Source organism: Aristolochia californica, unplaced genomic scaffold (assembly GCF_029961685.1).
Source record: "Aristolochia californica isolate CCGP_79_NKW_82.1479 unplaced genomic scaffold, dmAriCali1.0.hap1 SCAF_11, whole genome shotgun sequence".
In the NCBI taxonomy this organism is placed as follows: Eukaryota; Viridiplantae; Streptophyta; class Magnoliopsida; order Piperales; family Aristolochiaceae; genus Aristolochia; species Aristolochia californica.
In genome coordinates, this window is record NW_027181782.1 from 35,561,304 (window position 1) to 35,583,214 (window position 21,911).

A 21,911-nucleotide genomic window follows, 5' to 3' on the forward strand; every position below is an offset into this window, starting at 1 on the left:
TCTATGAACTTCACTTTTAGCCTGGTTCGAGTTGAATCATCAAAAGTATAATTTTTTTTCCGTGGCCATTAATGTACTTGAAGAACTACTTGTAAATATTTACCGAGTTGGAAGTGTATGATCCAACCATTGTTCTTTCTCTTTAATCACTTTTGAGAGTGAATTTATGCTGGCAATAATATTCAGGAGGAAAAGCAAAGGGCAAAAAAATTTCATATTTGGATTTTTTTTTCAACATCTGAACCGGTGGTTGACACCGATTGAACCAATTTGGACCGGGCCCGGTTGCCTCTCCAGGTCGAGAGTTGACATTAAAACGCCAGGGGTTTACAGTAGTAATCAACGGTTTACTTGGAGACGTAAGTAATTTTTAATATTTGTCGGGGGGGCAAAAGTAATTAAATCTTGGACATCTTGGTCCGTCACCGCCCCTGCCCCTGTGCCTCATTTTAGGTCTCGTTGTCCGCTCAATTCACCCCCTGGATGTTACGAGTCAGATTTGCAATCGATTAGCTATCATTCAGAAGATCGTCTTTGTTCCATTATTTGAATTTTATCGATCATGGCGGGGAGAGAAGTTCGAGAATATACCAATCTCAGCGATCCCAAAGGTATTTTTGTCTCTTTTCTTCTCATCCGTATGCTTGTTCTTCCGTGTTTCTGTTTCATATTTCCCCCCCTTCTTCAATTGTAATACTGATGGATTGTGAGGTTTTATTTAATTTCCTCTCTCGGGACTTGCCCTTTTCTCCATATTCCCTTTTTAGCGTTGAATTTGTTCCTTTGTGGCGCATAGAATTGGACGAGAAAAAGATCATCTTCCAATACATTTTTTTGTTCTCATTGATTCTTAACTGTCTCTGTTGGTGCTTCGTTCTCTTGTCGTGGAGGAGATACACAGCGCCAACTCTGTGTTCTCTGCTTTCGCGCTGTGGAAGTTTCTTATTTCTCGCTTTTATTCCGTGCTTGAACTGATCTGAGAAAGTCTCCCTTTCAGATAAAAAATTGGGAAAGGGAAAGGATAAGATCGACGATGAAGACATCACTTTCCAACGTATGGTGGCAAAGGTTAGCGAATCGGCCCTTCTATTGCCACTCTGTTGCTTGCGTTAGTTCTTTGATGAAATATGAGAGAGTGAATAGTTACTGTTTGATGTCAAAGTGAGAAGAAGATTCAGTTTTTAGTTAAATTCAGCTGTTTTATTCAGTGAGAGCTGATAAGCCTTGTTATATTCGAATGGAATGTGCTCCTGTGTGCTTCTTGTTTCACTGTTAGTTCAGTAAAAAATAGAACTTTCTCTTGTATGTGCTCGTGGAGGATATTGCCTTTCTTGGATGTAGCCTGCTTTATCTCAATATTCCAAGCTAACCCGCTAAAAGATTCAAGTTCATTTTCTGTTATTGATATCCTACAAGACTTGCAGGATTTCCTGGTCCAGTGAAACTTTTATACCTTAAACTCTGGTTTGATTTTGAAGGAGCTCTTAAATGGCTTTATACTATAGTCTATAATTGGTGGTAGAGCGTAAACCATGTCTCCCTTGTTTTATTGTGGCAGTCCACTAGTTTGATTACCCACAGAGTATGTTTTTGTTCAATATATATAATTATATATGCAGAAAGGAAAATGGGTTAAAACTTTAATGTAGAAGAAAGAAAAAACATCATGTTCTAACTGCAATCTGCTTGATTATACAAGTATGATTATATTTTCTTTTACAGAAAAATCTTCCAAAGAATAACAATGTTTGGAGAAGGTATCGCTTACCTGTTTCTTCAGTCTTGATGTGAAAAAAAATTAAAAAAAAAATTGATATGAAAATCAGCAGCTTGACTTTTAGTACCAACCATCAAATTAGCTCGATAAGGACAAAATTGCAAGTTTTTGGTTAAAAAAGAGTGTTCTAGTGTGATTTTCTAATGCGCATACCTTTGATCCATGTGAGCAATATTTGGAATTTTTTTTAAAAGAGGGTGTATTGTCCATTGGCCTAGTGGAGGCTGTTCTTCCGATTTTGTTTGCTTTATGTGATTGCGTGACTGTTGATGAGTCTCAGGGAGGCCCTAAACTGTATTATATTATGACTTAAGAGGTCTATTACAGTTGAAAGTCGGCAGCCTTTTCATGTGGTTTATTTAATATTCTTGTTATGGAGAAATTGTGAATGGAAGAAGCAGAAAGAAAAAAGTCATGCTAGAATTAGCTTTCTTGAGGAAAAAGGATTTATTTGCTTTATTTTTTTCTCTATTAGTTTTCTATACTGGATTGAAGGAAGTGCCATTTTGTTCTTTTTTCTTATTATTGATTTGTTTGGAATCCTTTGTGTAGAAATAATGACTTTCAAAGGTTTGGTTAGGGATGGCTAGCCAACCTAGAAAATTCAGGGTGGTCCTTGTAACATTGGGTTGAGTTGGGTCTGCTGGTTGCATCGGGTTCCGATTTGATATGGTATAGCTGTAGGGTAGTTATAGCTAGTCCAAAGGTGTAAAGATTTGGGTTGGTAAGTTGGAGCAAGCCTTCTCCAGTGTTAGGAAGATTTTGAGTTCATCTCTTCCTTGTGGGTTTTTGGCATACTGTAGGTATTTGTATTTCCATTCCACTGCATTTAATTTTGGAATGGAGTTGCTGATAACATGCCCCGGCAGGGATCATGGCTTCTCCTACCGGGCTGTTGATGCAAGCAGATGCAGGAGGTTGCCGGAGAACGTGGAGGATACCTTCATGGCAGAGGCGGTATTTGTTCTGTCTCAACATAAGCATGCACATCCAAAGATACGTGATTCTAATTTATTTTTGCCACTTTATTGAGGTTAAAGTTGTGCTTGAATTCAAATGCAGCTTTGGATAGTGATGACTTGCTGTATCTCAAGGAACAGATGGAAGCTGAGGAGGATGCTGAGCGCCTATTACGACGAACAGAGAAACGAGCATTTGATGCTTTTAAGATATCCTTGGGCAGTTGTTACTTTCTAAAGTTTTATTATAATCATTTTAAGAAACTTTACTTTTGAGTTACTTTGTTTTCCTTAACTATCAGACACAAAGCAGCAAGGTTGGCCGATTCTTCACCTGCTTCGCTGCCTCTGCCATTACGTGTGGAACCCAAGCCAAAAAGTGGCATCAGGTACAATTTGGCCTCATGTCTCATTCTCTACCTTTTATGTTCGATTTATTCAACTCCCTCTTTTATCTTGTCATAATTTTTAATTTGTGAAAGTACAGACAACAGGACCTCCTAAAGGGTATGGTGGCGATCAAACCAAAACGGCAAAGAGTAACAAGCCCGTCTGATGGTGGTCAATCCAGCCCAGCTTCAGCTAGTCAAGATTCACCAAATGCAAATCAGACAAGCCCAGCTCCATCATGTCGAAAAGCAGAAAATGGTAATGAATCAAGTCACGTTTCAGCTCTTCAAACATCAGCTAGTGAGAAAATGAGTCAAAATTTGGCTGAAGGGAGCCCTTCCCCAAGGTCAAGCAAGGAGACCACAACAGGGACCAACCCACAGAATCCTGTCAAGAGTTTACTGGGCTTAGCTTATGAAAATTCAGATGATGATGATGATGATTAGTGAATAGACTGTTTTTTGTGTTCCCTTACATTTCATTTGAAGGGAAAGAAGTGAAAACGCTGGGAGCGATGTGCAGGTTGAATCTCAGTGTTAGTTTTTGTACTGGCGTATGAGAAGAAGCTAAGTCTCCTTTTTCAAAATTTTAAATTTGTTGGCACTGGATTTTTTTGCTTAGAGCTGCTTTTGTAAGCAGACATTACCTTGAAGGTGATATAACTCATGCACGTGATCATTCTCATCAGCTCGATAATTAAGTCAGAAGAAATTGAGAGAAGTCAGAAGAGAAGTCAGGGTTACTCCGATGAAGGTATTATCTAGTTACAAGAGTTCTTAACAAAAAAGCAAATCTATCCACAGTTGGAAACGAAGTGGGGGGATTGATTATGTAGTAGAAACTGTGGAAGATGATCCCAGCGAGCCCAAAAGGAAAAATGAAATTGTTGTGGTTCATTCACCAACTCTTTAAGACAAGATACAATGCCCGCACTGGATTCTGCTAATCAAAAGTGGCTTTTTATTACTTCCGATTTAATGGCTACAAATTACGCAAGCGCTATGAAAATGATCCTGAGCTACAACTTCAGACAGATACAGAGAAAGAGAGAAGAGAGAGACGAGAATCCTACGGGAACGTCGTTAGAGTTTCTGCAAAGACGAATCTCCCTCCAAATTCACACTTGGCAGTGGATTCTTGGACTAATGACGACTCTACACTGCCTTCTGCAAAACCAAATGCCTTACTGTTCATTATTCCCTATTCTTTATTTTATTTTTTTTATTTTCTCTTTCGATTTCTCCCGGTAAACTTTCCTCCCATTCCTGTCGATTAAGAAGGAACGTATGAATATTCTATCGGCGGCAGACGATTCCACGGCCGTTGCTCATCTTGCTAGTGCAGTCGATGGTGGCAGATGGGTCCAAGGACAGAAGTTTGGCGGCTGTCAGGGGTGAAGTCTCCGGCGAGAAAACGCAGAAGCCGCAGTCGGGGGAGAGCAAAGCGGAGGTCTTGTACTTGTGCTCCCCACCCATGATGGGCATGGAAACACCCCTCTTCACCGGGTTCGCAAACTCGGGACGATAAGTCTGACCCAGCACTCCTTCCACTTTCTCCGACAGGTTGAAGAACTTAAATTGCACCTCCAGGTGGGCGAAGCAGTCGTTGGCGGGTATCTGATAGTTGTGGACGCGGTCGTCTTCCTTTGTGATGGGGACGATGCTGACGGAGATCTCGGCGACTTCTGGGAGGGTAAGGGTGATGCTGTTGACGGGGGCTGTACGCTCGAGAGAGAGTGGGCTATTGGGTGCTGTCCAAGAGGTCAGATGGCCGACGTCCATGCTGAGTGGGGTACCGTCGTAGGAGAAGTCGAACTGGTCGACGGCGTCCTCCCATTGGGCGACCTTCTTGGCGGCCAAGGTGAAGGTGTGGGTGCCGAACATGATACCCACAGCCTGGATCCAGGTGTTGTCGCGTGCCCTTCCTTCGGGACGACGGCCGATGAAGCGGGCGTTGATGTGAATGTGGGTGTCGGAGACCAATGTGAAGGTCTGGTTAGCTTTGCCGTGGAAGTAGAACATGATGCCGTCTCCTCCGATGAATCTTGGGTCGAAGCAGGCTGCTCCGATTCCCTCGCAGTTGGGCTTCCGGTCTGCAGTCACATATATATACATTCACATTAATTCCTTCTATTTATTACCAGTCTATCTGCTGCTACTATGTACATGACCAAGAGAGAGGAAGGAAGAAAAAGAGCAGTTAACAGAAGAGATCAGACAGTACTACTCAGCACTTACTTCTGCAAACAGCTTCACACTTGGGAGAGTTGCAGTCTACGAAGCAAGCCTTGGCAGTGGGATCAGCTGGTTTGAACTCCGGGCACTGCTTTGGGCACTTAATATCCTTCCCAAAACATTTGCTACTGCGGTTGTCGCAGAGGGAATGCTGAGGAGGGAATGGCTTCCCTGCCACCTTGAACGGTGGAGGTGGGGCAGGACCCGATGGAGGCGGCGGCGACGGGTTGCCGTAGAGGTCGGCATGGGCCACAGCCATCAAGGAAACGAGGAGCAAGGCAAGGGAGAGCACAGAACTACTGCGAGGCTCCATGGATGACACTCGCACTAACAGACACAGCTACTGCTTACACTAACACTCGCTCACCCAAAGCTCAGGGATGAACTGCAACGTTACTCTACCGTCCTATTTATAGAATCGCCTCCATCCTCGATGGAAATATATTGAAATCTGTAGGTCAAAGCGTCTTTAATTACAGTCTGTACTAACTTCTTAGATTTGGAATTTCTTAAAGAGGTTTGGAATCTCAAGGAAATTCTCTTACCACAATGTATAGACAGAGAGGTGAACGAGATGAAGATGGTCAACATAAAAAATTTCAGGAAACCACCGAGTCACATCGTGATCCAAGCAGGCGACATGGAGCTGGAACGGCGGGTTAGGGTTTGTCCAGCTGACGTGCACCGACGCCTTCTCTAGATCGGAGACCGACGGCGGTGATGTTATTTAATTTTTAACAATAATACACTGTAATCCTGCGCGGCCTCCCAAGCATAACTTTGATAGACTAAAACAGTCCTCAGCTTAAACTGTAGCAAGTTGGAAGAAGAAAGAAGGTTGGTTCTACCCTGCATGTTGCATCTGTGTGAGCAGGGACTGGTGCTGAGCGGATCATGGAATTGCTTCCGAAGGCGCGAAGATGAGAAACCGAGGTTTGACCCGGGATTTACGCCTTGGTTCCTCTCGAGTCGGTGGGGCATTAAATTCCTTCACTCGCTCAGCCCTCGAGAATTTTTGGGTTGCTACAGCCTACCCCTGATACAAAAAGTAATCCTTTAGAAAAATCCGTCAAGAGACTCGCATCTCCGATAAAACCTGGGCTTAATTCTCTTCTTATTCACAGGATCCATAGCCAGAGAGAGAGGAGCGAGGATTCTGAGGAAGAGAAGAGAAGGTGCAGTGATTGTCTAACACGTGAGTTCATGTGCATTCAGCTACTCAATGCCACTGGTTTTGTGAACAGGAGCAGCTGTAGACGAATTCTATTGCCCTTTGTTCTCTCTCTTTTTTTTTAAATAAAATAAAATAAAATCTGCTCGTTTTTCAGTGGAGGGATTCTTCAGTGATAAACGTATAACAGACTCCAGCATTCAAGTGATCATCCATCAGATTGATGGCCCGGATAACTGAATTAAAAAAAAAAAAAAAAAAAAACTTATGGGATCATTGAAGCTCAGGATCCTCTTTCTGAGTATGCATAGTCCAGACATACCTCCCAACTATTGCCTAATTTCAGTGGAGGAGCTCTGCAAACGGGTGTTGTTTTCTAACTTACAACAAGGGGAGGTCCTTCCCCTGCGCAACATAGGAGCAAAGGGAACAGCCTCTTTGTCAAAAGTGAACAAAAAGGGATGACTGGGCTTCTCCCCACTTCTTTCTTTTTGCTTTTTTAATCTCTCCTCCCACAACTTTCACAAATAAAATAAAGCTAATTTCCATTCAACCATGGGTTCCGGTTGATGTTGTACCTCTTCCCCTCCAAAGTGGCTTTTCTCAACACAAGATGCAATGGTACAGACATGTATTTCTTACTTATACACAGCAGCTGTTCCTTACAACTTTCAAATAATAAAAAAGAAAAAAAGAAAAAAAGATGGCTTTTCCTTGCTCCCAATTCTCTGCTCTTACAAAATTGGCCCACTTCTGTCTTGACATGGGTAAGGTAACCAGAAGACATCGATTTTTCCAGCATAAATCCAGAGAAGGAAAAACCTCAACAACTTCACAACGTCAGTCTTACCTCATTCAACAGTCTAATGGTTCACAGAAGATTACTAATTTCTCCTACAAAACCTAATAAACCATTCTCATACAGTGATTTTCCTGGCATGGAAAGCAAAATGAACCCTTGGAATGAGAGGGAAAGATCTGTGAATCCAGTCGTCTATAATGATTTGATAGAAGAATTAGTCAACACGTCAGACAAAATTTACATTTTTCTCCAAAAATTGATGAAGTCATCTGCAAAGGACTTCAGATTTCCCCATACCGTTGACCTCTTCTCCGTTGGTTCTTTGTGCTCCAATTTTGTGGAAGCCTCTCTAATCAAACAGAGTCTTTTCAGGTTAGAAGAAGAGAGCAAAATACACATAAATGGACAAAAAAAGAAAGGGAGCATGCAACACAACATTTCAATCTCAACTACGCATACAGTACTTGGTTGCCAACTCTAGAAACTTGTTATCATCATTGAAGATCTAAAAAATTTCCAAAGACAAGATATGAATTTATCTCATTTGAGATAAATCTCACACTGCCAGTAAGTGCCAAACCACAGGTAAGCAGCATCTTTCTGATAACAGATACTAACAAAGGCAGCATTTGAGGTAACAGTTAAACAAGGACCAACAATTTTAAGACATCATTGTCAATAGACAACAAGGGACTCCAGATATTTGCCTCTCCATAAATCTTTCTATTTAGCAATGTTACTAATGAAAATGAAGAACACAAAATTCTTTTTCCATTTCATTTAATCACAACTACAATATATACAACATAGGATGATGAATAAAAAAAAAATGATTTATTCTTAGACAAAAGACGATAAATCTGGACAATGAATCTGGGCATATTACAACAAATGAATCTTAGACAATAAGAGAATGAAGCTAGACATGTTTCAAATAATGAATTTAGACAATAAGAGAATGAATTTGTACATAATTCAATACTCCCCCTCAAACTGGTTTATAAATGTTAAGCATTCCCAACTTGCCAATTAGGAAGTCAAATTGTTGTGATTAAAGACTCTTCGTGAAGATATCTGCCACCTGTTATTTGGTAGGAATAAACGGAATACAGAATACTCCTTCATTTAGCTTCTCTTTGATAAAATACCGAATTGATCTCAATGTGCTTTGTCCTGGTATACTGTACTGGAATATGTGACATACTAATAACTGCTTTGCTATTTAAGTATAACTTCATAGGTTGGTTGAACATAACCTTTAACTCACTTAGATGCCGTTTTATCCACAAAAGCTCACATATCTCTTGTGCAACAACCCGGAACTCAGCTTCAGCACTACTACTAGCCACCACATTTTGCTTTTTGCTTCTCCACATCCCTAGATTTCTTCCTAAAGAGGTGTAATATCCAAATGTAAACTTCTTATCATCTATACTTGCAGCCCAGCCAGCATTAATGAATGCCTCAACACATACATTGTCATTCTTTTTAACAATATTCCCTTTCTTGGAGTCCGTTTAAGACATCCGAGGATCCTATAAAGTGCATGTAAGTGCTTCTCAAGAGGGGAGTGCATGAATTGACTCGCCACACTGAAGATAAAGACCCTTTTACAATACACACTATAGGATTACCTGGACAAGAAGTATAGGACGAGAACAAACGAGAAAGACTGGTCATATAATCACTAGCTCCTAAATCAACTATCCATAGTGTGTGATCAAAAGCAGAGTTAAAGGCGATAGATGAAAACTAGTAGCAAAGGTATTGGGATTAGATTTAGATTGATTTAATAGTCCATAAAAACGCTCAAATTGTTCCTTACTTAATAAAGGTGTGTCGAAACTACTGGGATGAACCGCTCCCTAACTTTGTGTAGCTGCTTGCATACTTTTACCATCTTTGTTCTTCCAATTCAGAGGTTTGACATGTAACTTCCAACCTGATTCCTTGGTATGTCTGAGCTTATTGCAATAGTTACTCCACCTTCTATCTTTCCCAACCCCTTTCTTGTTATCACCACCATTTAAACCGACTTTAGTTCCCACCACTGTTGAGCTTTCCATAGTTGACTTTTCATGATCAAATTCTTTGTCACCCAATAGCTCTTTTTGACTTTCAGCCCCTCGAACAAGAGTAAAAGCTATAGTAAAACCAGGAAAAGGTTATTTACCAAGAACACTGTCACATACCTAGTCAAATTTAAGATTGAGTCCTAGTAGGAACTAGAACACTCTCCGTCTCCAACGTGTCTAAAACTTTCAACATGACAAGGTGAAGGTGGTAGAGAAGCTCGACAGGAAAGAGAAACCCATCATTGCACTAGCCAAGTCTAGCGATGAAGGCCGGTAAGAGGATTTCGTCAAATAGAGGCCAGTAAAGGGGTGAAAAAAAAAAAAAATCGATAATGAAGATTGGAAACAATGATGACTGGCAGCAATGAAGGCCAGTGAAAAAAAGGATTTAGAGTCTAGGCTATGATACTAAATGTTATGACCTAGCCAATAAACCAAAAGTTCCAAAGCTGATAGAACGCGAAAAACTATACCTTTAAACCTATTCCATACTAGGCTGGCCCAACTTGACACCCATACCCCAAGTTGGGCCCTATAAAACCATAACAATCCACCACACTTCCATGCCAACATCCACAGTGGTCCACTCTATGACGACAAGCCTAGGCTCTGATACTAAATGTTAGGACCTAGTCAATATGCCAAAAGCTCCAGAGTTGATAGAATGCGGAAAGCTATACCTTTAAACCTATTCCATACTAGGCTGGCCCAACTTGACGCCCATACCCCAAGTTGGGCCCTACAAAACCATAGCAATCCACCACACTTCCATGCCAACATCCATAGCGGTCCACTCTATGACGACTCCCACTCCCAACCAGGTGGTCCTTTTCACCTTTGTGATGATTCTCACTCTGGCACTGGGTAGCCCTTTTCATAGGTCACCTCCTCCGGGATTCGAACTTATGACATGATGCCTACTCTGATACCATGATAAAATAAAGAATACAAAGTTCTTACTTCATTTCATTTAAGCACAACTACAATGGCTACAATATATACAACGTAGGATGCGAAATAAAAAAAAAGTTGATTTATTTCTAGAGCTAAACTAGCCTCTAATATAGGATGAATTTGGAAATATTACAATAAATGAATCTGGAAAATAAGAGATTGAATCTGGTTCAAAAATTACAAATACACAAAAAAAATGTGAAAGCATTTTTACTTGTCCTGTTTCTTATTTTATTTTATTTTATTTTATTCTAAAAAGTCTTTATTTGTAGCAGTTGTTGAAAAAAAAAGTGCATTTACAATTAATTTAGGATGACAACTGCAAAACACCCAGTGATCTACTTAAACGATCAGTAATCCTAGTTGCTTTGAACTTCTTAGGCGTTTCAAAAAATATTATCCATTCATCATTTCAAAATATTATCCATTGATTTGGAATTTTATTCAGTTATACAAGATAATAATGTCAATGCGTAAGCAATTTACAGCATCCAACTTTTTCAAGCTTTACTTGACCATTTCAAGATTTGGTTCTTTTTTTTCTAAGATGCATTACACAACAATCTAGTTGCAAAGATAATAGAAAAGATGGCCAACATACATACCCATGAGTGTCATCTGATTGAGAATCTTCATGACCAGTTCTTTGTGTAGATGTGCTATTCAAACCAACTGAATCATGCAACCTTTCTGGAGCATTATCATTTTTTCTAAAACGTAAAACTTCTGCCTCATTTTTCAATTTTATCTGTTTCTTATGTGCTCCAGCAGTAGTAATCTGAGCAGTCAAAACAAGAACATGCAGAAGAAAAATGAATCAAAATCTAGCAAATTAAATGAATGTAATTTGCAGCACAGCATACGAATAAAAGAGATATGAAACATCAATGTAAAGAAAATAACTTTTACACTGGATGTTTTCGAAGAAGTGAGACTTGTCTTAGTAGTCTCACTGCTACCTATAGATATATCAGACTGCCACAGCCCACTGGGGCCCTCTTTAATGCCCAGGGAGATTTCAGCAGTCTGCCTTGGATGGAAATTGTTGTCTTCTTTTCCTTTTCCCAGCAAGGAGTTGTATGAACTCTCCCCAGTCTGGCTGGGAATTTCAACACCTTCCACAATTGGCTCATTGAAGGAATCTCTTCTAGCTATTACACTATGGTCTGCAACTTTTTCCTCTGTGATCTTCTCAATCCCTCCACCAGCAACATGCTTTTCTTTTTCTATAATGTAAGTCTTCACAGCATGCTTCTCAATCTTAAAAATTTGAGACTTTTTTTTCACTTCAAAAGGCTGGTGACCATCTACTCTCGCATTCCCCACTGGCACATCATCTTTCTTGGAAGCAGGCAGCACTTTATATGAATGTTCAATTTCCTGTAGGATCTTTCTCGCCACGTAGTAAGAGCCACCGACTTCTTTCACGGCATGAGAAATAGAAGGAAACCTTCCTTCATTTGAAGCCCTGTACCTGCAGAAAACAACATCATAGCAACAACGATAGCAGCTCTCAGTCAGTGTCGACGATTTTGACGTGCTTTATCGGAATCAAAAATCCAAATTATTTAATTGCCTAATTCTTACAACATTGAGTTGCCTCAATAATACCAAGGCCAATAAAGTATTCCTAGGTTAGCTATTTTTCCAAAAGATACCTTGACCTAGTGATTTTTACTGTAAACCCACATGAATGAAATTTGTTTTGTCATTTAAACAGCAGGAGATATTACAACTTAAGACTCTTATAGTTCCTAGCCAATCAGAGAACTAGACCTTCACGCAACAAACAAGTGAGGAAAACTTAGAGATACATTTTAAAAGAATACGATACTCGAAAGACCTCAAAATTCTTTACCAATCGAACTGCCAGGTGCAATTATGAGTGACAAATTATATTTGTCAACTGGCAAAGGTTTCTTTGCTAACTTCCAAAGCCAAAAAAAAAAAAAAAAAAAGATGCAATGAACAATCCACAAATCCTACTTATAAAAATCATGCTACTAAGTTTTGGAACTTCTAAGAAATAATTAAAATAATGAATCTATAACATAAGATTAAAACAATTGAAATTGAGTGTATAATCTGACATTCTTTAATTGGAAAATTTCCAAATGAAAACATGGCACTCTATAGGATGACAGTGTACACAAAGTTTTGAAAGATTGAACAAAGAGAAAACATAAGGCTCCCACTGATAATTCTTTCTTTTTTTTTTTTTCTTTTTTTTTTTGTTTTGAGGGGGAGGGATGATGAGAGATTTTAAAATTAACACAAATACAAAGATAATCTAGTTCCCTTTTAAGGTAACCGGCTAATTCTAATGTTTCTTATTTTTATTTTTATTTTTTGGAGAAAAGGGTGTATTTCCAAGTCTGAAGTCAAGAAAAACAGAAAGCCACTCAAGAGGAGGGGGGCTCTACAATGAGAGATTGGTGGACCCCTCCATAGCAAGAGAGTCAGCCAAGCTATTAGCTGATCTTGGTACATAATTCCAGAAACAAAAGAAATTTACTGTGACATCAACAATTTCAAAAATTCTAAGAGATTTTAACTCCAAAACAGGGAGCTGGGAAATCAAAATAGTGTATAACTGCAATGTAAGTAATACAACATAAAATTGTAAATGATCGCCTATTGCAACAAAAGTTATTATTTATAAGAATGCGGGATCTTTATCAAACCAATTTTATTTTAGTTATTTTAAAATTAAAAACCTAACAGATCAGAAATGCACTTTCCTTCTGCTTTGTAATTCCATCAGGGCTGAATGGGGCAAAAACATGACTGTGAAACTTGAAGCCTCAACTCTTCTCTCAAAATAGCCCATACATTTACCCCTGCTTGGAATTTGTAAAACTTTTTTTTTCCCAGAATCACAGAAGTTGAGGAAACCTGAAGCCCAGATGTGCATCAAACCCTCATCAGATGGTCAGAAGAAAATGCTAGCAGTCAGGATGCTAGTGTGGTCACACACAGCAAGTTACTACTGTTCCCAGCGCATCTTGACAGCTAAGAAACAAATCAAGTAAAATAGGAATCCAGAATATTTTCAATAATCCACATATAATCGTACTTGTCAACAAAAGATTTAAGCATAGCATGCCGCTCTTCTTTGGATACTCTTCGATTGCCTCCCTGAGGTTTTGCAAAGTCAGAAGGAACTGTGGCAGCAAATGATCTTCCACGCCTCCAAATGTTTGATCCCCTTGCTGCACTGGATATCTCGTCAAATGCTGGCAAAGTTATCAGGGGTCAGCGACATGATCATCCTAGAGTAAATTTTTTTTAAAAAAAAAACCCCACCAAAATTTAATTGCCAGGGATGAAAAAGTGGAATAATTTATAACATAAACCAGCTATGATATCTTATAAGTTGTTTCTCGTTCTCCAGCTCCAAAGTCATATATACTAATGAACATAATGTACCACTTCAGGATGAATAAGTGAATCTGACAAATTTTCAGTATGACCTCACAAGAGTAATTGCAGATACGAGGCTAAGCAACCTAACAACGCACACTTCGCTTGAGAAGTTGATAAAGTAAATGGCTCCAATTAAGCATTAGACCTTATGTCAGGTTCTCTTCTTATTCTCTGGACTGTTTTGAGGGTTACCTAATGACATGTTTGACCAAACTTCTGATTCTGGTATGACATAACACCCGAGGAAAAATAGAGTGTATAGTTTCGAATGGGGCAAAGTTGTTGTCATCCAGGTTGCAGGTTGATGTTTCCATTGATTTCAAGTATCTTAATTAAGAGAAGCACAATCTACGAAATTCAAACCTTTGGATCTCAGAATGGATGCAGTTTTGTATGGTCGTAACAGCGAGACAGTTAGGAACCCACAGAAATCATACACTAGGCAGAAGCGAGAAGGTCACTGGGGAATCCAATCAAACTGTTTTGCAATTACTCGTCACTACAGTATAAGAGAGGGAGAGGAAGGAGGGAAGAATAGTTCTCAGTACCGGTAACAGAATCAGGAAGCCGAGCAGCGGAGCTGTTGGGAGTAAAGATGGCCCGCCTGCCTGCAGCCTGCATGGTGTCACTCAAAATAGGAAGTCGAGGAAAAACAGAGTCTTTAGGCTGATTGCAACATGAGCGAAGGTGGAGACCGCCAGATATCAATCGATCAGATTGCAGGGGACGCTCCAGAGTTCTCACAGAAAAAGCGCCATTTGCACCCTTCAAAAACTTACACTAGGGTTTTAATTTTTGAACGTCGGATCGAGGTTCAGAGGGATTTCATATTTCTGTGGAACTTCTTCGCTTTCGGTCGTCTCGACTCAGTAGTGTACTCGCTACCGCGTCTGGATTGTAGAGTACTTGTCGGCTTTTAGGAGTTACGACGGCAGATTAGAGATATAAATTATCATTGAGAACCACTTAAGTCCAACGACTCAACTCGCCAATTGAGTCAGAGTCCACTCAATTGAGACTCAGTCCCATTGCTCACCGTTATGCAGAGAACCCGTAACATGACCGTTATGATGACTTAGTAAGACTTAGGGGGGGCATTAAGCCAAACCGGCTCATAAACCGCTCGTAAAAAGCTTGGCTCAATTCAGATTTTACATGAGTTCAGATCAAGTTCAAACTTGAAATAAAGTTTGTTAAGTATAGCACATCAAACTTGAGATTTCCAAGCTTGACTTGTTTGCTCGTGAACCGACTCATTATCATATATTTTTTTTATGAAAATACCTTTACTCTAATTGCTCTTGTCATATTTCTCTTTAGTTGGTTGATAGTTACTCTTATTTACCTCAAACCTCCAAGACGATCGATCATTTAACCCTTTTAGAGTCCTTAACATCTAATGTTGTTATTTGTCAACGGAATAAACACTATTTGATAAAGGTGTTTGCTCTTTCTTTTAGGTTTATTAAGTTGGTTATTATGCATTAGTATGTTCCATTATAAAGTCTTGGACTCCTATGTGATAGCTCGCAAGTCAATGGTATTAAGTTCATCATAATATTCTCTTTATTTATTTTTGTAGTTTTGAATATAAGTTGGAGTTCAAACCCGGTTCGAGCTCGAGCTTAATCTCAATTAAAAATTTTGGGCTCGAGGTTGTGTTCGAGTTCGAACTCGAGTTTGAAGTATTCAAATCAAACCAAACTCGAATATATATAAGTTCGAGCTTGGCTCGGCTCGACTCGTAAAGATGATACACCGTTACAAAAATGTTTGTTGGCAATACTAAGCTAAGGTGGTAACTATCAATTTTTATTGATATTTCACCAAAATATTAGATATCATAATAGATTGCGTATCGTAATATCATCTGTCATATCGACCAACTTGTCCGTTTCTCAATCGAAATTTCTGCTACAAAAGTCGACGGTTTTCGCAGCATGACAGTTAAGGTAATAACAACGGCTCTATAAAAGCCATACTATTTCATCTTCTTTCGACAGACTCGTCACTCTAGCATAGAAAGTAAAAAGATGAATATTAGGGAAGGATAGCTCTCAACGTATTATTGCATCCTCTTCTATGTTTCTTCATACTTAAGCAAGGGGCCGGTTTTTGAATGATGAACAAAATCAGATATATGTTTTTCTTTGTTTTTTAACGTGAATAAGAGATATATATATCTTATGGGGGGGTTAGTGCACTTTGAGAGTGTTGTAAAAAGTGATTTTGAAAATGAATTACTGTTTTTGTGTTAATGTGTGCAATGAAAAATGATATGTAAAGTTGTTTTTTGTGTTAGTTTGACGATGAGAAGAATTGGTGGTCGTTTCTCTTCATCCAACAGTTTGATCCTCGACCTCTTGAAAGATGGAATCGTCAATTAGCTCCTGTTTCCTCTGCAACTTCTTTATTTTCCTTACCTCGTAGTCGTCAAGCATCAAAATTCTTAAGCCGAAGCCAAAAGGTTACCCAAATAAAGGAATAATTACCTTCACGCTGTCATCATCATAGTTTTCTAACAAAACTTAAAGGGTTTTCAGTCACAAGATTCAATTAAAAAGCCACCAAATACATCTCCTTCCTATCCATACAACCAGATACTCAAAAGAGATTGCCAAATACATTGATTCGTCATCCTAAATTTCGCATAAACTTCACTAGAAAGTTCTCTAACCACAAGTTTCGCTCGGAAAGACATTAGGTGATACGATATCACTTGGAAGCGGGTCAATTCAGAGGTTCTTTTCTTGTTCTGTGTTAACCCTTTCAGTTACCGAGGCAAGGCAACAGTGAGGGAAAAAAAAAAAAAACAGAGACAAGTCGCAATCGAAATCATGGCTGCCATCCTGGGCGATGTCTGAGTTTCGACTGTAGTTGATACAATGATCGTCGAACAACTCTTCTAACTTGTGGAAAAAATGGCTGGATTGTTTACTGGTTCACATTGACGAAAATGTTGGTGTAGAAGATGCGGTACTGTCGATAAGAATGCCTCACTGTCAAACATAAAGTGAAAATCAAAGGAGAAATCATACCTGTGGAGTTCCTCATAAAACTGTGCCAAAAAACACGAAATCATGGTGGAGGACCTCCGCACAATGGTGCCTGGCGGGTCGAACTGAAACGGAAACAAGGATGTGGAACGACAAGACAGGAGGAAGAGAATAGAGGACAGGAGAAATTTTTTTTCGGAAATAGTTGAAATCCCATTAAAGAGATTTGGTATTGAGGAATATTAAAGTTGTTTGAGTGATGCTGACGCACTCTTAAACTAAGTACTTTTTCAATATTGTTAATTACTAGCTTCTCCTTGACTCGAGATTAATTAATTGGACGGACGGCTGAGGCCTTCTACGTTGTTGCAATTGCTCATCTTCCTTTGAAGATCAAAACGATGATGGAAAGCATTCAATATTCTTGTTCCGGCTTGGTTCTCACATCTGCTCAACCTCAATCGCCTGCTTCCAAATCAAAGCGGTCAAATAGGATTATCTGTTGTTCTTGTATTTCTGGAAGTCTGCCGTTTTTTTCTTGATGTCTACGCTTCCAATGTCTTCGACCTCGAATCCCAGCTAGCTTGCCTTGCCGATTTCGTCAAAGCATGTACAAAACGGAAAAGAGATTCCTATCGCTCATAGCGGATTATATCAATTATGTCTACGATTCTGTAGCCGACAGTGGATTGATGCGACAATTAAACTCGCTTACAAGTGATCCATTTTGAGCATGTTTCAGTCGGATATTATGCATCATGAACTTCGGCCTTATCATCTTCATCTGCTACTTTGTTGGGGCCATTCAATCGCCGGTTATCACTGCGATCGGGATAGAAGAGTACTACTCCAGCGAGAGGGAAGCTTTAATTCAATTGAGAGAATCCATACATTCTAATCTAGATCTGCATTCTGTTTGGACGGGTCCGCCTTGCATCGACAACAGCAGCAAATGGGTTGGGATTGAATGTCTCAACTCCCATGTGATCCATATACTTCTTGAAGGGGTTGAAATGACGGGTTTTCTTCCGCCAACGTTTCTTCAGAACATCACATACTTGAGCGTACTTAGCTTCAGAAATAATTCTCTCTTCGGTCATCTTCCTAATCTCACAAACCTCAATCATTTACAGAACGTGATTTTTTCACAAAATAGCTTCTCTGGTTCTATCCCTTTAGAGTACACCGAATTGCAGGGTCTGGAAAGGCTAGAACTAGAAGAGAATCACCTTACTGGGGAAATTCCGCCATTCGATCAGCAGAGTTTAGTGGTGTTCAACGTCTCCCATAACCAGCTGGAAGGCTTAATTCCACAAACACCAGTGCTTACGAAGTTTCCCAGCAGTTCGTATGACCGGAACTCGGGGCTATGCGGGAATCCTTTGGCAAAGAAATGTCCTTTTGTTCCTCCAGGTCCCGGGGATACCCCACCACCGCTATCTCCGGCACCTTCAGATTCAGGGTCAACCCCATCAAAGAATAAGATGCTGAGAATATGGATTATAGTGCTGATTGCCGTGGCAGCACTGTTGGTTCCTATCGGCCTAATGCTGCTGTTCTTGTGTTACCATCGGAGAGCCCACCGGAAGGAAGCAAAAGCGGACGAATCGGGTAAGCAACTCATCTCTTTGTCATTATAGAAACCAGTGTTCTTCGTTTCTTAAATCCGTTTTCATGTCTCAATACCTAAATTACCTCCAAAGAAATGCTTTTGTATCTGAAAAAAGGGACCCAAATCTCGATTCACTAGATGGTCATTCTCATTTTTGTTTTTAATCGTCAAAGAATATGCGTCTGGATTTCTGTTCACTCTGTCTGCAGGGGAAGTCTCTGGGGAGTCCTCTCAGAAGAATACTCGAAGCTCAGAGAGCTACATGGATCCAGAGAGAAGAATCGAAATGGAATTCTTCGACAAGGAAAGGCCAGTCTTCGATCTGGACGACCTCCTGAGGGCTTCTGCAGTGCTCATGGGGAAGGGAAAGCTAGGAAGCACCTACAAAGCGGTGTTGGAGTCCGGTTCAGTAGTCACAGTCAAGAGGCTTAAAGATATGAATGGACTGAGCAGGAAAGACTTTGTTCAACAGATGCATCTAATTGGGAAGATGAAGCACGAGAACTTGGTACAGATTATCTCTTTCTACTACTCCAAGGAGGAGAAGCTGGTCGTCTATGAGTATATCCCTGACGGAAGCTTGTTTGAACTGCTACATGGTACTCCCTCTTGGCCCCTCTTTCTTGCCCTCATCTTGTAATCTAATCATGAGAGTGACTGAAACGTTAATCATTTACGAGCTCGGATTTTCCAGTTAGTTGAGCGGAGCAACTGAGAGAGTATTACTTGTACAGGATACAGAAGTGCAGGTAGAGTGCCCTTGGACTGGGCTGCCCGCCTGTCCATTGTCGAAGGCATAGCGAAGGGCTTGGCTTACCTGCACCAATCCTTACCATCTCACAAGGTCCCCCATGCAAACCTGAAGTCGTCCAACGTTCTCATCTCACGGCACGAGGGGAGATACCAGCCAAAGCTCACAGATTTCGGGTTCCAACCGCTCCTCTCCTCCAGAAAATCCATGGAGAAGCTTGCCATGGTAAGATCACCCGAAGTCTCGCAAGGCAAGAAACTGAACCACAAGGTCGATGTCTACTGCTTCGGTATCCTTCTACTGGAGGTCGTCACTGGTCGGATCCCAGGTGAATTCTCGCCGGTTATTGAAGGCCCATCTGATGATTTGTCTGAGTGGGTCAGAGAAGTCGTGAAACAGGACTGGTCGACGGAGATACTGGATTTGGAGATAGTGGGTGCCAAGGAAGGGCACGGGGACATGCTTAAGCTGACGGAAATCGCTCTCCAGTGCACGAATGTGACTCCAGAGCAGCGTCCAAAGATGAGCGAAGTGCTGAGGAGGATTGAAGAGATGAAGCAGGAGACCAACCCTGCCGAGCCTCAGACAGAGAGCCAGAGTTCAGAAAGCGCAGGATTAGAGAAAACGGATTAGAAACATATTGCTTACGTGAACGGTGATATTTTGTCGAAAATTAGTTAATTCATTGACCCAGAAGTCGGAATTATGTTCACTCCACATTTCGACATTTTTTTCTGATGTTGAATTTAATAACTCTTTCATGAATCTATGAAAGATCAAATCCGAGTCGACGTAGAGTTCTTCTGAACAAAACAATGGTGGAAACTAGAAATTTAGAAGCGAAGCCAACAAATTTTCCTTGCTTTTGCTCAAAATATAAAGTTCAGGCCTCTGCATTTTTTCAGAAGGTCCAGATTTTCATTGCCGATACTGAACAAAGAAGCAGACAGGAGCTGCTGAGCCCATGTCATCCTAATCAGTTAGAATCATTCATGTAAAAAGCTAGCAATCAGTTCCAATCTGTCTTATTATCCATCTTATCTCGGACATTTTTCTGGGTCAGTTTTAAAAGATTTGGTTCCAAATGGAGAAGAGGACTCTGAATTGATGCTATACGATCAAGGGTAGTGAAAAACGACAAGAAAGGATTTGAGCTGGGAAGGTGGTTCAGTTTTTTTGTCAATATATGTAGTCAGAGACAGCTGATGAGCACCATCCGTCGAGAGTCGATACTGAAGAGCCACCAGACAACACATTTCCCTACGTGCCGCCCTTCGCATACAGTCATTTCCCACGTGTCCGCATCGCCCAACCCCTTGCCCAATTTAAGTCGGCTCTGCCTCCTACCTCCTATCTCCGTCTCCTCTCCTCTGCAATTGCATGCAAATTCCTTCCGCCAACCTTCGAGTGGTCGCAGCAGAACAAGTGATAAGGAATACTTCTCCGCCATGTCTGCTCGTAGATTTGCATTCGGCCGTGCTGATGAGGCCACACACCCAGATTCCATTCGTGCCACCCTCTCTGAATTTGTATCCACTTTCATCTTCGTTTTTGCCGGAGAAGGCTCCGTCCTGGCCCTCGGTCGGTATTACTTCCACAACAATTCAGGAATCCGTCTTAAGCCTTCATTTTTTCCTCTCTCTTCTAATTAACATTCCCATTCATGCATGTATGAACGGCCGTGCAGGTAAGATGTATCAAGGCAAAGCTCCTGCTTCAGGGCTGGTGGCGGTGGCTCTAGCACACGCGTTGGCTCTGTTTGTGGCGGTGGCAGTTGGACTCAACAACTCAGGGGGACACGTCAACCCTGCCGTCACCTTGGGCGCTCTGGTGGGTGGCCGGATCTCTCTTCTGCGATCCGTCTATTACTGGGTCGCCCAGCTCCTTGGCGCCATATTAGCCTCTCTGATGCTCAGGTTCACCACAGATGGCATGGTAAGTAAAATAAAAAAATAAAAATCTGCTGTTTGTTCTTCGTGTTACATGTTCTGCAATACGAGATCGAAGAGGAATACAATGAAGAAGACGATGTGGGTTTAATTATGCAATGACATGCAGAGACCGGTGGGGTTCACTGTGGCAGCTGGTGTTGGCGAGTTTCACGCACTGCTGCTGGAGATCATACTCACGTTCGGGCTGGTCTACACGGTGTATGCGACGGCGATCGATCCCAAAAGAGGTGCTCTAGGGACCATCGCGCCCCTTGCTATTGGCTTCATCGTAGGGGCTAACATTCTGGTGGGAGGCCCATTCGACGGCGCTTCCATGAACCCTGCTCGAGCATTTGGGCCCGCCTTGGTCGGCTGGAGGTGGCACCACCACTGGATTTACTGGGTCGGTCCCTTCGGCGGTGCAGCACTCGCTGCTTTCTTTTACGAGTACTTACTAATTCCAGCAGAGACTCCGCATCTTCACCAGCCTTTGGCCCCAGAAGATTACTAGTTCCAAGTACTGGCATAAAATTTTGAATTTGCACCATTGCATGCTGCTTTCTCTTGTGATTTATCGCCTTTTGCCTTCGCCTTTGTGTTTTATTGCCGAGTTGCTGCGTGCTTGCTTCCAGCTTTTGTATTTCTTCCCCCTTTTCTGTCCTTTTTATGGTGTGTACTGAACCGAGAGGAAGGAGTCTCTGTTATGCGTTTTTATGCTCGGTAGTCATTTTGATTGAGGTTGGTTTGTCAATAAAATGAAAATGCCACAACTTCCTCACCTGAATCGTATTCCACTCCTACGGTTCCCATAAATTTATCAATTTATTTCCGAC

At 41.0% G+C, this 21,911-nt stretch overlaps 5 protein-coding genes across 8 annotated transcripts; 3 read left to right on the forward strand and 2 right to left on the reverse strand.

Annotated features, from left to right (window-relative positions):
• Positions 1–453: 453 nt before the first annotated feature.
• Positions 454–3,746, forward strand: LOC137944415 (uncharacterized). Its single transcript, XM_068790095.1, has 6 exons — positions 454–611; positions 998–1,068; positions 2,686–2,734; positions 2,840–2,946; positions 3,043–3,125; positions 3,224–3,746. The coding sequence occupies exons 1-6, from the start codon at positions 563–565 to the stop codon at positions 3,570–3,572; spliced, it is 708 nt and encodes a 235-aa protein (XP_068646196.1). The 5' UTR covers positions 454–562; the 3' UTR covers positions 3,573–3,746.
• A 675-nt stretch (positions 3,747–4,421) lies between these two features.
• On the reverse strand, positions 4,422–5,673 carry LOC137943873 (uncharacterized). Its single transcript, XM_068789298.1, has 2 exons — positions 5,364–5,673; positions 4,422–5,218 (listed from the first exon to the last, which is right to left on the reverse strand). The coding sequence occupies exons 1-2, from the start codon at positions 5,671–5,673 to the stop codon at positions 4,422–4,424; spliced, it is 1,107 nt and encodes a 368-aa protein (XP_068645399.1).
• A 1,477-nt stretch (positions 5,674–7,150) lies between these two features.
• Positions 7,151–14,613, reverse strand: LOC137944105 (uncharacterized). Of its 2 annotated transcripts, none has more exons than XM_068789633.1 (5): positions 14,337–14,613; positions 13,439–13,598; positions 11,272–11,836; positions 10,968–11,140; positions 7,151–7,682 (listed from the first exon to the last, which is right to left on the reverse strand). In XM_068789633.1, the coding sequence occupies exons 1-5, from the start codon at positions 14,407–14,409 to the stop codon at positions 7,571–7,573; spliced, it is 1,083 nt and encodes a 360-aa protein (XP_068645734.1). In that variant the 5' UTR covers positions 14,410–14,613; the 3' UTR covers positions 7,151–7,570. The 2 variants fall into 2 exon arrangements, with proteins under 2 accessions (XP_068645734.1, XP_068645733.1); XM_068789632.1 differs by having other exon boundaries at positions 11,266–11,836.
• Positions 14,408–21,816, forward strand: LOC137944106 (probable aquaporin TIP3-2). 3 transcript variants are annotated; one of them, XM_068789636.1, is made up of 4 exons: positions 14,408–14,453; positions 20,648–20,728; positions 20,835–21,082; positions 21,206–21,816. In XM_068789636.1, exons 1-4 carry the CDS (start codon positions 14,408–14,410, stop codon positions 21,587–21,589), a joined length of 759 nt encoding a protein of 252 aa, XP_068645737.1. In that variant the 3' UTR covers positions 21,590–21,816. The 3 variants fall into 3 exon arrangements, with proteins under 3 accessions (XP_068645737.1, XP_068645736.1, XP_068645735.1); XM_068789635.1 differs by lacking the exon at positions 14,408–14,453 and having other exon boundaries at positions 20,555–20,761; positions 20,856–21,082; XM_068789634.1 differs by lacking the exon at positions 14,408–14,453 and having other exon boundaries at positions 20,555–20,728.
• Positions 17,543–19,780, forward strand: LOC137944444 (probable inactive receptor kinase At2g26730). The gene is made up of 3 exons (XM_068790131.1): positions 17,543–18,395; positions 18,606–18,995; positions 19,131–19,780. The coding sequence occupies exons 1-3, from the start codon at positions 17,543–17,545 to the stop codon at positions 19,778–19,780; spliced, it is 1,893 nt and encodes a 630-aa protein (XP_068646232.1).
• Positions 21,817–21,911: the final 95 nt, after the last annotated feature.

Excerpts from the sequence above, each read along its gene's own strand:
- LOC137944105 (XM_068789632.1), bottom strand. The coding sequence starts at position 14,409 with ATGCAGGCTGCAGGCAGGCGGGCCATCTTTACTCCCAACAGCTCCGCT. Across the intron at positions 11,837-13,438 it reads CTTAAATCTTTTGTTGACAA|GTACAGGGCTTCAAATGAAG; the intron begins GTACGATTATAT and ends TGTTTTCTGCAG. Across the intron at positions 11,141-11,265 it reads CGAAAACATCCAGTGTAAAA|ATTACTACTGCTGGAGCACA; the intron begins GTTATTTTCTTT and ends TTGACTGCTCAG.
- LOC137944106 (XM_068789635.1), top strand. The coding sequence starts at position 20,596 with ATGTCTGCTCGTAGATTTGCATTCGGCCGTGCTGATGAGGCCACACAC. Across the intron at positions 20,762-20,855 it reads CCACAACAATTCAGGAATCC|CTCCTGCTTCAGGGCTGGTG; the intron begins GTCTTAAGCCTT and ends ATCAAGGCAAAG. Across the intron at positions 21,083-21,205 it reads GGTTCACCACAGATGGCATG|AGACCGGTGGGGTTCACTGT; the intron begins GTAAGTAAAATA and ends AATGACATGCAG.
- LOC137943873 (XM_068789298.1), bottom strand. The coding sequence starts at position 5,673 with ATGGAGCCTCGCAGTAGTTCTGTGCTCTCCCTTGCCTTGCTCCTCGTT. Across the intron at positions 5,219-5,363 it reads GTGTGAAGCTGTTTGCAGAA|ACCGGAAGCCCAACTGCGAG; the intron begins GTAAGTGCTGAG and ends ATGTGACTGCAG.
- LOC137944444 (XM_068790131.1), top strand. The coding sequence starts at position 17,543 with ATGAACTTCGGCCTTATCATCTTCATCTGCTACTTTGTTGGGGCCATT. Across the intron at positions 18,396-18,605 it reads AGCAAAAGCGGACGAATCGG|GGGAAGTCTCTGGGGAGTCC; the intron begins GTAAGCAACTCA and ends CTCTGTCTGCAG. Across the intron at positions 18,996-19,130 it reads CTTGTTTGAACTGCTACATG|GATACAGAAGTGCAGGTAGA; the intron begins GTACTCCCTCTT and ends TTACTTGTACAG.
- LOC137944415 (XM_068790095.1), top strand. The coding sequence starts at position 563 with ATGGCGGGGAGAGAAGTTCGAGAATATACCAATCTCAGCGATCCCAAA. Across the intron at positions 612-997 it reads CAATCTCAGCGATCCCAAAG|ATAAAAAATTGGGAAAGGGA; the intron begins GTATTTTTGTCT and ends TCTCCCTTTCAG. Across the intron at positions 2,735-2,839 it reads ATACCTTCATGGCAGAGGCG|CTTTGGATAGTGATGACTTG; the intron begins GTATTTGTTCTG and ends ATTCAAATGCAG.